This window comes from Apium graveolens, chromosome 10, assembly GCF_009905375.1.
Source record: "Apium graveolens cultivar Ventura chromosome 10, ASM990537v1, whole genome shotgun sequence".
NCBI lineage: Eukaryota > Viridiplantae > Streptophyta > Magnoliopsida > Apiales > Apiaceae > Apium > Apium graveolens.
In genome coordinates this window covers 169,558,183-169,571,876 of record NC_133656.1, presented here as the reverse complement: position 1 = coordinate 169,571,876, position 13,694 = coordinate 169,558,183, and the positions used below count along the sequence as shown (strand labels likewise).

Here is a 13,694-nt window from a genome sequence, read left to right as displayed (position 1 = left end):
CTTTTATTTTGTTTATTAAAACAAAATTATAAAAATGAATTCTATTAGATATCAAAGCTTTTAATTTATTATTTTTATTATATCTTTAAGTTCTCAAATTAAATTTTCTTATAATTCTACAGCTCATAAGATACTGATCACGAAATCATTTTTAATTTCAACCTAATTTTACTATGCTTGTGATAACTCATTGTGGCAGGGCTGCTCCTTCGACGCCGTGCCTGGATCCTTCACCGCCGTGGGGGTGTAGCTGTCGTGGGGTTCCTACAAAACAACACTGGAAGGGGTGTTTGGGTCCCGCGGCACCTCCGGTGTGAGAGTAAGAACTCACTTTTGGGGAAGATGAAGATAGATTCGAATGCAATATGGTTGTGTGTGTATATGAGTGTAAGAGAGTGATTAACCCCAAAATCTTACCTTCTTGGGCTATTTATAGGCCAAGGATAGGGTTTTGGGGTTGGTACATGTGAATCGTGGCCATTGGTTCTAGGAGCGGATGACACCTGGCTGGAGTGGATGCCTTACACGTGTCATCGCGAGACTGGTTGAAGAATGTTCTGAGGACACGTGCCCTGATTATTCCCCTGATTGATGGGTGACAGCTGTCCCTATCATGTGCTTACGCAAGCGCCTCATGTACTGGGATTCCCCAAGATTGGGCTTGCGGGACTGGGTCAGTTAGGACTAGTGGTATACGGGACTTGATTAGGTACTATCAGCTTGTGCTATTTGTTTTTTACAATTTTTAATTTCAAATTTTAGATTTTTAATTAGACATAGAAGAAATCGGTTATTATAAGCTCTTTATATCAAATAAATTCAATTAATTGTATAATTTTTCTTTAATCCGAGACCATTATACTGACCAAATTAAATCAATCTAATTATATTTAGTTTTGTTTTTTATCCGGAATCAATATTATAATTTTATTTTCGTCGAGATAAATAATGTATATTATATAGTTTTATCCCGAGATCATTATCCTTGTTTTTAATATATTTCATATTCATGTAATAAAATTCTTAATATATGTTGTTTGTAACTTACATTTTATTTTTTTGTCAAAAAAACTTATATTTTATTTTCTTTAAGAAAAAATTTTAACTTATAAATTTGATTAACCAAACACATTATGAACTTATATTATGAACTTATAAGTAACTTATATGTAAAATTATCCAAACATTTAAATAACTTATAAATTACGATATTAAGTAATTTTTAAATTTATGTCACAAATTACAATTACATTTTTTAAGAATTGCCAAACGATGATCACTATTATACGACCACTAGCATTCAGAAATCATTTTAGGATTTATAATGTGGTTATGACAAAAAGAGTGAAAAATATGTTTTGTATCCCTGCCATTTTCCTAACACATTCCCTCTCTTGATAACACAATCTTAAAAAAATCAATGTCATATTAGCTACTAAATCATTCCCTTACTAAAAAAAGAGAGATCGCAGCTGTAAAATTTGGATGTTTAGACACCAAAAAACCAACCTAACATATGTCTTGAGAGTAGATTTTCTAAGCCTTTTATAAAGAAGATGCTGATTTTGCAAACCCCTATCAACTTGCTTTAAAGAAGATTGGCTCGCATAACAAGATAAAACTCACACGACTAAAACACAGATGCTGTTAATTATAAGATAAAAAACAGATTTGACAGAAGATTAAGATTTAAGAAAAATCATGAGAGCTTATGAAAGTTCAGAGTCCCACGTTGGGCTGTCTTGACTCATTTGATTTGTGCATTGAATAGAAAAAGTATGGTATGTAGATAATTTGTTGACATGCATAAAGACAGGGATCAGGTGAGTGTACTGTCGTATGTGCATTATAGGCTGTACCAAGTGTCGGAATCGTATGTATAATTATGGGGATTGCATACATTGATTTATGATGAGGGGATAGAGACTAGAGAGCATCAGATGTGTTGGTAGGGTCTGTTGATTGTCATTTCTAACATGCCGTGATCTGCGTTGGCTTGACAGCCTGCATGTTGTTATGGGTAGAAGAGTGGAACACCGTTTCTAACATGCTGTGATCTGCGTTGGCTTGAGCATGTTGTTATGGGTAGAAGAGTGGAGAAGAGTGGAACACCGGCATACCCCATCTGCGGTGGCTTGACAGCCTGCGTGTTGTTATGGGTAGAAGAGTGGAGAAGAGTGGAATACTGGGAATCGAACATTAGTTCTCCCGCCAGCCTAAACTCTGATACCATGTTGAATAACCGGCTCATCTAAAACCTTAAGGTGTTAGAGGAAGGTCTTAATAGGATTATATATTTAACACAACCTCTTTTCATCCTTCAAATTTCTATTTAGAAATATAATTATTTTTCCAATAGTGCTAAATTTGAAAACATACAAAGCGGCAAACGGGTAATAGGTTATGTCGCGAGACCTGATTGAATCCTAAAATCTAGTTATTGAAAAATGAATCAGATGTCGAATTTATTGTCATTACATATTCATGACATTTTGTACTCTTGAAAATATCAACCGCCTCAAAACCCGAAAACTCGAATATATCAAAATATAAACGACATAAAATTATGTTGATTATCTTGCCGACTATAAATATTTTATTATGAAAATAATTTACATTAATCCCTACTTCTGAGGAATGATTTGTCACAAAGGAAAAAGGTTACCCCGTCCCGTTCATTTTTATACAGTTTTTTTTTTAGACATCCACTACTTTTTTAATTACACCCACTTTACATATTAAATATTAATTGATCTCAACACTTCATCCAATTTTTATTATTTTTTTTAATTAAATTACATTTTTCCGGGTGTCAAACACATTATATATACTATTTAATGGGACCGGGAGTACTTAAGACGAGTCATGTGTTACGTCTGTGCAATTGGCTTTTTGACTTATAACTAACATAAAGAAATTACTTGAACTTGGCATTTTTATCAGCTTATAAGTCAAGTCAGGTAAAAGCATTCGCGATTCTTTTGGATAACATTGAATTGTTGTACGTTATAACAATCTGGCTTATTTACGTGAGTACCAAATCATCAAACCCCCTTGGTCTCCATACACTCACTTTAATTTTTTGGGGACACTTAATTTAAATTGAAGATATATTACGAGGTACATGCATTTTACCCAAACAATGTATACGGTATCGCGTTATTTTTCATGGACGTGAATTGAATATACGTTAACCAAAATTATTTCATTTTTTTGGAGTACTATAAATAATGTTATAGGTCGTATAAACGGGGTAACACATACTAGAATCCGATGTGTACATGTCGTTGAATGATAAAACATTTATAATACGAGGTACTATAATATAGCATCAAGATTGCATCGATACTTAGTTTATTCAAACACCTAGTCATACTCTTTTGTTTGTTATATACTTGTATCTACAGATTGTGACGAAGGAAAAGCCGATATTGATTAAATTTCGTAAGAACGTGCAGGGCATGATTGTAGACTTTTTTAAGCACACATTTCGTCTTTATATATTATTCTATATTTAAAATTTTGTTAACCTCCAAATCTATTTTCTGTTGAGTAACCAACAGCTGAGGGGTGAGAATGGAAGCTCAGTTATTTACGGCAGCGTAAATTCTAATATCATATCTACTAAACGGTTTATTAAAATATTAACTTAAAATATTAGGGAGAAATTTTGTGAAAATTATATATTTAACATCTATTTATTATATATATAATATAATATTAAAAATTACGGGGTCTTTTGATAATCAATTTAATTAATATGACGACAATTATGACCCATTTAATATCTCTATAATATTTATTCACATTTATTTTCACATTTAATATTTGTTAGTTAACTATTACTACTTATATAATATTTATTGTTCATAATTAATATAGATTACTTGACGCATCATTAATATGTTTCATAATTATCATTATGTATTTTATAGATACGTTAATGCAGTAAATATAAAATTTATTTAACTAAATCATTATTTGTTAAAATCTATTAGTTTTGCATGATTAGTACATATAGATACATATTTATATATACATATATATTATATACACACACGCATATATATACACACACCCATGCACGTGTACTCTTTTAAATCGGACTAAAGGGTCAAAAGCCAGTACTCGAATTGAATACTCGGTCAAACTACTAATTTTTACTCATCAATTATATTTTTGACACATAAAAAATTCTAACCACATTTTTAATACATACACATAAAATAATCTCAAAGAATCAACGAATTATATATATTTCATGCCCATGCATAATTTTATAATAATTATTTCACACATATTCTCTCAATTAAAACATCATTAACATTTAATTTTTAAAATCTCACTGAAATATCTAAATTACTTATTTTGATTTAGATTTATGTTTGAGTAGTAGGTCCCTATATACATATATTTTGTCAATAATAATAATAATAATCATATTCATAATAATCATAATAATATATCATACAATAACTATACGTGAGAAATATATTAAATAAAAATTTAGTTTAAAATTAAGTACTTTTTGATATTTCAATGAAATTTAAAATTCTAAATATATCATTTGTAATTCACTTATTTATATTATTAATTTGATAAATAATAATGTAGGAGTTAGATGTCAACTGGAAAAACATGTATCCAGCATACATATGTGCATTGAACTATTTATGTATATAATTAGATAAATTATATATATTATTATCATATTTTAACTATTATATTTTTATGATACAAATAAATTCAAATTCAGACAAAGATTAAGAAATTTCTATGTATATAAGTACAATACAAACTTGTTAAGTGTTGTATGATTGATCAATCACAAACACAACAAATACACGAAATATATTTATCATATTTTTAACGTACAAAAAAATAAAATAGTTATGAATAAATCAATATTTCATACTTATTTAAATAATGCTCGTGAATCACACTGGTTAAAGATTGTGTTATGTATAAGTAATCGACCTCGCAACAACCCCAATCACCATTAGAATCGAACAACAAAAAATACCATTCTCGGCCTCTATTATTTCAGCTTAATGTCAACACTAACAAATACGTTCATATACTGTTAATACTGTTAAAACAAATATTTGTAACAATATTGCAATCACACAATTAATAATCATGCTCATAACCACAAACATAACATCATTTATATATCCATGAGTAGAGATGTACAAAAAGCCCGGGCCCGAAAATCTGGCCAGGCCCGATCCGGTCAAAACCCGGTCAAGTCCGGCCCGGTCAAAGTCCGGCCCGGTCCCGGCCTGGGCTTCGGGCCTCGACGGGCCCTATATTTTTAGGCAAAGCCCGGCCCGGCCCGACCCGGTTAAAAGCCCGAAAAAGCCCGGTTATAATCTGATTATTCTAATATATTTTCTTATATATTTATAAATTTACATTTACTATACATATAAATAATACTTTAAACACATATATATTTACATATTTGTGATTAATAATATTATTTATATACTTCGTTACATAAATAATGAAAGATAATATAATAAGTACACTATATATATTTGGATATCATTGTCATGAATATTTAGATATCATTGTTATCATAACAATGATATCACTGTTATCATTGTTATCATAATAATGATAAAATATATTATATAAACATGTTTATTTTTTGCGGAACTTAAATGTTTTCAACGAAGTAATGTTTTCCTAAAATATTTCATGTAAACTAATACATTTTTACGATGATCTAGTTGCTAACACATGTATTCTTTGGATCTCTAATAATACTAGATCCGATTTAAATTAGAAAAAAGTCCAGCCCGATCCGATCCGGCCCGAAAAAAAGCCCGGTTAGGCCCGCCTCGAGGGCCCAAACGGGCTTTGAAATTTCCGGAAAGCCCGGCCCGGCCCGGCCCGGTCAAAGTCAAAGCCCGAAAAGCCCGGCCCGATCAAAGCCCGGGCTTTTTAAGGCCCGGCCCGGCCCGGTGGGCCTTTTGTGCATCTCTATCCATGAGACAATAACATAAAATATATCATTAATAATTATAGTTGAAAAATAAAATTTAATTTATTTAATATAAAATATATCCATGTATTATACGGATTATAAAGCTAGTTTTTTTAATCAAAATTTTTAGTTAGACCTGATTAGAATATAAGAGATCAACCATGTATCCAGCTTAATTCCGTTGATGACGATAATCTGGATAAAAACCGAACAGATTGAGTGTCATGTAACAAGACACTAATTATATATTTCTAGTTATACTAATAATCAAATGTAATGTCGGTCGGTTGCTCCGGCGGGAATTACTGCAGACATGTATATAATTTAAGTATAAGTTTTAGGTGTGTGTTTCTTACTCTACTATCGAACACAGCAAAGTGTTGTTTATGACTTATGAGAGATAGCTACGGACAGTGATTCATGCATGCACCTGTAATTAAGTTGTGTCGATAGAAACCAAAACCATGTCACCGGATTGTTAAGGGTTTTTTTTGAAAAATATCTAAGTATAAAAATATTTTTACAAAAATATTGTTTTTTTAAAAAAAAATTACAAAAATAATTTTTAATTTGCAAAAACATTACTTTTCAAAAAAATTTATAAAAATACAGTTTTTTGGCAACTAAAATCAAACTTTATTCGACTAGTTACATATCAAGTTGATTTTGGTTAATTTTCCTTTATTCCGTATTTTTGTAAAAAAAATCAGAAAATAGTAAAATCGCAAAAAAAATTAGAAAAGTTAGTATTTTTGATAAATTCTCATTTTTCTTTTATAACTAAATTTACGTTCAACTTAATGGGTTTATGTTCTATTAAATCTTGAAATGATCGAAAATGGAATATTTTGAAATAACATGAATATTTTTATCACTACACTATCACATCACCATTATATTTTATGTACTTCATTTTCCAGAAATGAGATCCAAATGTAAGTTCAATGCAGATATAACTAGAAAAGTTGAAATTTTTACATAAACTTTTGAAAAACAGGGAGGAGGAGAAATTATACGTATCTTTGAAGATAAAAAGATTTACGGAGGTAAATTTTAGGAAAATTATCTAAATTTACTAAAATTTTGTATATAAAGATGAATGTCATTTTTGTAATAATATAATTAATCATACATTTACAAAATTATTGTTAATTTTTTACTAAATTTTTTTTGATCTTAGATAATTATCTAAATTTAACTTTAAAAATATTAAGCTCACCTTTTAAATCCTTTCGGCGCATTGTAATTAAATTATATTTTTTATATATAATAAGCGTAAAGAGATATAATAGGCGTGAATGAATTCTTATACAAAATTTTATACAAAATTTAATAATGTATTGTCAAAACAATTTTAATCGTTAATTTTTCATAATTAAAATCCCAACAGTTGATTTGATATAATTAAAAATGAACAATTAAGATTATATGTTATTAGAATAAATATAATCTTAACGCAATCATATATAAAAAAATAATTACTTTGTTCTATTATTATTCAAACATCAATTAAGATATAATATTCTAATATAATCCTAGATAGAATATTATTAGAGATTTAACAAATGATAAATATAAAAAGTATTAAATTGTTCTACTACAATACAAATATCAAAATTTGATATAATGATATAAAAGTAGATCAAATATGATTATATATTCTACTATATATAACTGTAATAATTCAATTTCACATATGTATATTTCTTAATATATTTTTTTTGAATATTTGTTGCAATAATATCACAATAAACTATCAATAATAAAAATAATATTAAAACAACATCATAAGTAACAATATGTATGTACATTAAATAATTATAAAAATATATTTTATTTTATTTTAAAAAAATTTAAAAAAATTTAAAAAAACCATATATCACACCGAATATAAAGTAATATATATTCTAAATCATGTATTTATACTCTTTATTAAAAATTAAAAATATATATTCTAAATCAACGTTATTTACTTTTAAGTCAAAAAATATTTTTTAACACTAAAACATTTATGGGTTGTATTAGATTATATTAAGTAATATTAAATTAAGTACAATAACATCTATTTACTTTTAATTTGAAAATTTATCAGTGATTAAGTAATATTAAATAAATTGTATTGAAAAACTTAATTTTAAGATAATTATCAATAATTAATATAAAATTATCTAAAATAACAAATATTTGATATATAAAATAAAATATAAAATTTGTTTCAAAAAATAAAACTAATATGTTAGATTTATATATCAAGTGAAATAATGCAGAAATAGAATTATACTAGAAAATTTCACAAGTGATTCGATTTCTTTTAACCACATAACTATTATTCGCAAGTATGAATTTAATACTTAATATTATATATTAATTTTAATCCATTTTCGGTGTTTCGCACAAATTATGAATTCAATTTTCTACAAATATCAATTCAATATTTTAATCTGTACCTATTTCACACGTGTTATCAACTATCTACACTAATAAGCGAAATCATATTTTTCTTAAACACGTAGTTGCCAAATCTAAGATACTCATGATTAGAAAATTCTAAATGATTAGAAAATTCTAAAACTATTTTTAAAATTTGTATGCAAGTATTTTAAAAAATTTATAGTATAATTAAATTTCAACCAACGCAAATTAATTTTTACTCTCTCTAATTTTATTTCCATTTTAATTTTTATTTATGAGTACACACATCCAAACCATTTAACTAATTAATTTATATTTCATACGAATTATGATATTCAATTTTATGTAAATAATGATTTAATATTATTTTTAATTCTGAATCGGTGCGAACTGCGAACCAACTAGAATTAACTAAAGGGTCATGAAGGGCCTGCCAAAAAAGAAAGGGTCAGGCTACCAATGTGCCCAGCAGGTGTAAAGAGAGTAACAAATATTGGAAGAAGGTGAGAGCAAACTGAGCTAAAGAAATCATCTCATGGCATGCATGGGGTCCCTTATAGATTTCCTCCATGTTCTGAACAATTATAATTATTATCCCATCACATATAAATCCGATTCCTAAAATCATTACCCTTAAAAAATATTCCAATTTCCATAAAATAAAATCAACAAAAATAGACGAAAAGTTGTCTAAATTTTCAAGTTTTAATATAGATATACAGATGCGTGCAGTCACGACATAAACAAAAAGTTGCACGTTATAGAACGGCCCACGGTCGGTAGGTCAATCCCTCCCTTCATGTAAATATATTAGCGTATTTTACACCCTCACTTTGAATCCAAGCCACTCTTCACAATATTTTCTTCTTCTCCTTCTTCAACCAATGCTCTATAACTTCTCTGCTCTTTCGTGATCAAGTTCGAATTATCTCGTTTTCGATATTCAAACTATTATCTAATCTTTTTACAAATGAGGACATTGTGCCCCAACTTGGATGGATATGATGGTCTGGAAACTGTTCTTGAAGTGCCTATTCCGGAAGAGACTTTTGAGCCTAACCACAAGAATGTATCATGGAAAAACATGAGGTCATGGATTAAACAAAACGGCGACAAGTCTCCTAAGTCACCTACGTCAACTGGCTTGGAATGTCGTAACATTTGTGATATCCAGCTGTTGCTCAGTGTCGTCGGAGCTCCTTTGATTCCTGTTCCAGTCCACACGGATCACGCTATGAGCAAGAACATCAAAGACCACCATATTGTAAGCCATTGATCATACCCTCTCTTTGGTTTTGTTACATATTTTTAAATGTCTAGCAACATGTACAATATTTTTAGGGACATTGGATAAAGTACATTTCCATCCGATCATAAGTGAATTGAAAAAAAAACACAATATATCAAATTAATTTCATTTGGTAGCACTGTCTAATGAGTTAAATGATGTTATGCAGGAAGGTGCAATGGCAAAATACATAGTTCAACAGTATATAGCGGCGTGTGGAGGAGAAAATGCATTGAATCGCGTTGATAGCATGTACGCGATGGGGAAAGTGAAGATGGCAACATCAGAGTTTATTAGTGGGGATGGTAAAATGATGAAAAGTAGGAGTATAAAAAATGGAGGTGGAGAAATGGGAGGATTTGTGTTATGGCAAAAAAGGCCTGATCTTTGGTGCTTGGAGTTGCTGGTTTCTGGCTACAAGATCAGTGCTGGTAGTGATGGTAAGGTGGCATGGAGGCAGACACCGTGGCACAACTCCCACGCCTCTCGTGGTCCTCCCAGACCCCTCCGTCGTTCTTTGCAGGTACTTAAATTTTACCTTTACGTTTAATAATAAAATTACTAAATCTTTATTTTACACTCACTTACTTCTTAAAAACTATAATTAGAATTGTATGATCGGCTTGTTAAGCGATACCATGTTGAGTTATCAACTCTGTTCTTAAAAGTTGAATACAGAATCATGTTAATAAAATTCTGGGTCATCTGTTTTGGTATACTTTATTGAACCTACCTTGGATAGTTTGTTAAAGCGGATGCACCAAATTCTCGTTTTTGAGTATCTTTTGGACTTTAAGAAAAGAGATAGCGCGTACTATGAATATTTAAGTTAGTTACAACTCACAGATTCTTTCAGTTCCTTTGTTAGTCATTTTATGTAGGACCTGACTCACCATCCAGCCACCAATCCAGCTAATTTCCTACTTTGCTTTTAAGCATTTCCATTTTCCATATTAGTACCAATAGACTACTTAAAAGTCAATATGATTGTTGGTCTGAATTTGAATTTTTGGAACTGTTACTAAAGTCTGCTTCTGGATCATATAGTATAGACATTTAGCCCAACTGCTCTTGCTTTGATTTGGTGTGGCACTAGGCACTAGCTGAGATAAACCAATGACAATCTTTTACAATTAACAATCTGTTTACTAAATGGAACTAGTACTGATCATCATACAATTCTATTTTCCAGGGTCTTGATCCAAAGAATACGGCAAATTTATTCTCTAACTCGATATGTGTTGGCGAAAAGACAGTCAATAACGAGGACTGCTTTGTGTTGAAGCTGCAGGCAAACAAATCAGCTCTGAGAGAAAGAAGCAGTGGCAATGTAGATATCATCCAGCACACAATTTGGGGATATTTTAGCCAAAGAACAGGCCTCCTTGTAAAACTAGAAGATTCTCATCTCCTTCGAATTAAGTCCAAAATCCCTGAAAATGACAGTGTTCTTTGGGAGACAACAATGGAGTCACTAATCCAAGATTATAGAACAATTGATGGTGTTAATATTGCACATGCAGGCAAAACATCTGTGTCATTGTTTAGGTTTGGTGAAAACTTCGAAGTTGGTCATTTGAAGACACAGATGGAAGAGGTCTGGACTATTGAAGAAGTCGATTTCAACATTAAAGGACTGTCAATGGATTGTTTCTTGCCTCCTGGTGACTTAAAAAAGGAGGATGATAGTTCATATGGTGTTGTCGCTACAACAGTGCCACAATTCAAAGTTAAATCAAATTCGACAAAATTTGGTATCACAAAGGTCGTTGCAGTTGATGTGGAGGTTGAATGCGATATCTAGGAAGATAAAAGAGAAGACGAAGATTTGTAAAATAAATCTGAATTTTGAGTTGTTATTGTAAATATATATAGCAGTAAACTGTACAACAAAATTATTTGTAATTTGTAGATAAGGGAAGTGATGTAGCACTCTATATACATGTTGTTTAGCGATGAGCAGTGCACTTGCACGCCAAATTTATGTACCAGAATGATATGAGAATCGATATTTACTCTTGCAGAAGCTCTCCTGGACGTGTAAGAATAACAATCAAGCTGCCACAACTAAACTAAACTAATTAGGTAGTTCTATTTAGTTCACAAAATGAGAAGAAATTTAAGAAACCCATAAATTTTAAAATTTATTCATGATAAATAACACACCATTTCCAATTCATAACACAAAGACACAAGTTATAGAAGTAACACCAGCAATGCTGAGTTAGGACAGAAAATTGACAAACTAGGAACATTGACAAACTAAGACACAAGTCCTGAACTCAACCAGAAATCTGAATAGACTTGACATCAGGCTTCTTGACATCCTCCTTAGGCACAGTCACAGTTAAAACCCCGTTTTCCATCGTAGCCATCACCTGATCCACTTTCGCATTCTCTGGAAGCCTGAACCTCCTCATGAACTTCCCGCTGCTCCTCTCGACGCGATGCCAAGTATCACCCTTCTCCTCCTGCTCACGGTTCCTCTCTCCACTTATCTGAAGCACTCGATCATCTTCCACTTCCACCTTCACCTCTTCCTTCTTAAGCCCTGGCACGTCCGCTTTAAACACGTGAGCCTCAGGAGTCTCCTTCCAGTCTATTGTCGCATTTGCGAATGACGCCTCTCCTGATGGAAAATGATTAGCGAGCTGCCCGAAGTTGGAGTTGTTAAAAGGGAAGCCCTGGAACGGATCCCACAGGTCCAGAGAGAATGGATCAAATGAGTTTGATCTTCGACCGAAAAAGCTTGGAATCATCGACATTTTCTTTGAATTGTTTGAAAAACTCGCAGAAATGTTAATTGATTAGTTGTTTGTTATACAAATTTGCAGATGATAATTCTTGGTGTAGAGCAGAGTGGTGGAGGAAGTTATTTTTATAGTGAGGGAGTGGAAGTTGAAAGAGATGTCGTGATGTTTCCAGAATGTTCCTCATCCTAATTATGATTCTTTTTTTATTTTTGACATGCACCTAATCATGAAAAGTTTTATCAGACAGTACTGACCAACGAGAGAAACGGACATGATAAGGGCCATAAAATTTGTGGTCTAAAAATAAAAGTCTAGATCATTCTGGAGAGTGCTAAAAACAAATCACAAAAATCTGGTATAATCGCAAATCTACTAGACCTAGTCCAGCTTCTCCTGGTTTCTTTATAAATAGCTTCCCCCACCATTGTGTTGCTCAGTGAAAAACAAGTGCTTTGCTAATTCTTGTAACATACAGCAATTCATTAAGAGGTCTTGAAACAGAAGGAAATGTCGATCATTCCGAGTTTTTTTGGTCGCAGATCATCAAATGCATTTGATCCATTCTCCCTTGACGTGTGGGATCCATTTCAGGGCTTTCCGTTTGACAATGCCAACTTCCACCAGCTCTCTAATCAATTCCGTTCTGGCGAGGCGTCATTCGCCAATGCGGTGATAGACTGGAAAGAGACTCCGGAGGCTCACGTGTTTAAAGCGGATGTGCCAGGGCTTAAGAAGGAGGAGGTGAAGGTGGAAGTGGAAGATGATCGGGTGCTTCAGATAAGCGGAGAGAGAACTCGTGAGCAGGAGGAGAAGGGTGACACTTGGCACCGTGTCGAAAGGAGCAGCGGGAAGTTTATGAGGAGGTTCAGGCTTCCAGAGAATGCGAAAGTTGATCAGGTGAAGGCTGCTATGGAAAATGGGGTTTTAACTGTGACTGTGCCTAAGGAATATGTCAAGAAGCCTGATGTTAAGTCTATCCAGATTTCTGGTTGATTTTGTATCTTTCTAGTGTTGGACAATTATGTCTTGTGATATCAATGTTCTCTCTGTAGTGGTTTGATGTCGTGTTTTACTGTTGGGACTTGTGTCTTGTGTTATGTTCTCCGATCAACGATGGTATTGAAATGTTAATTATGATTAATAAATTGAAAATTAAGGTTTCACAAATTCTCTTGCTTGTGTTTTTGTTGCTCTTGCAACATAAATCAGATTATCAAGTAAATTATTGTAAATATATCGAGTACAGCGC

At 31.7% G+C, this 13,694-nt stretch overlaps 3 protein-coding genes across 3 annotated transcripts; 2 read left to right on the top strand and 1 right to left on the bottom strand.

The window, feature by feature from the left end:
- Positions 1–9,214: 9,214 nt before the first annotated feature.
- LOC141692564 (uncharacterized) lies at positions 9,215–11,712 on the top strand. Its single transcript, XM_074497444.1, has 3 exons — positions 9,215–9,668; positions 9,862–10,215; positions 10,885–11,712. The coding sequence occupies exons 1-3, from the start codon at positions 9,375–9,377 to the stop codon at positions 11,494–11,496; spliced, it is 1,260 nt and encodes a 419-aa protein (XP_074353545.1). The 5' UTR covers positions 9,215–9,374; the 3' UTR covers positions 11,497–11,712.
- Positions 11,713–11,798: 86 nt separating this feature from the next.
- Positions 11,799–12,558, bottom strand: LOC141692566 (18.1 kDa class I heat shock protein-like). The gene has a single exon (XM_074497446.1). The coding sequence runs from the start codon at positions 12,455–12,457 to the stop codon at positions 11,975–11,977; it is 483 nt and encodes a 160-aa protein (XP_074353547.1). The 5' UTR covers positions 12,458–12,558; the 3' UTR covers positions 11,799–11,974.
- A 306-nt stretch (positions 12,559–12,864) lies between these two features.
- LOC141692565 (18.2 kDa class I heat shock protein-like) lies at positions 12,865–13,615 on the top strand. Its single transcript, XM_074497445.1, has one exon. It carries the CDS (start codon positions 12,953–12,955, stop codon positions 13,436–13,438), a length of 486 nt encoding a protein of 161 aa, XP_074353546.1. The 5' UTR covers positions 12,865–12,952; the 3' UTR covers positions 13,439–13,615.
- Positions 13,616–13,694: the final 79 nt, after the last annotated feature.

What these genes read in the sequence shown, in the direction of transcription:
- LOC141692564 (XM_074497444.1), top strand. Translation starts at nt 9,375, where the DNA reads ATGAGGACATTGTGCCCCAACTTGGATGGATATGATGGTCTGGAAACT. An exon ending in ACATCAAAGACCACCATATT is followed by an intron (nt 9,669 to 9,861) that starts GTAAGCCATTGA and finishes GATGTTATGCAG; the next exon opens with GAAGGTGCAATGGCAAAATA. An exon ending in CCCTCCGTCGTTCTTTGCAG is followed by an intron (nt 10,216 to 10,884) that starts GTACTTAAATTT and finishes TCTATTTTCCAG; the next exon opens with GGTCTTGATCCAAAGAATAC.
- LOC141692565 (XM_074497445.1), top strand. Translation starts at nt 12,953, where the DNA reads ATGTCGATCATTCCGAGTTTTTTTGGTCGCAGATCATCAAATGCATTT.
- LOC141692566 (XM_074497446.1), bottom strand. Translation starts at nt 12,457, where the DNA reads ATGTCGATGATTCCAAGCTTTTTCGGTCGAAGATCAAACTCATTTGAT.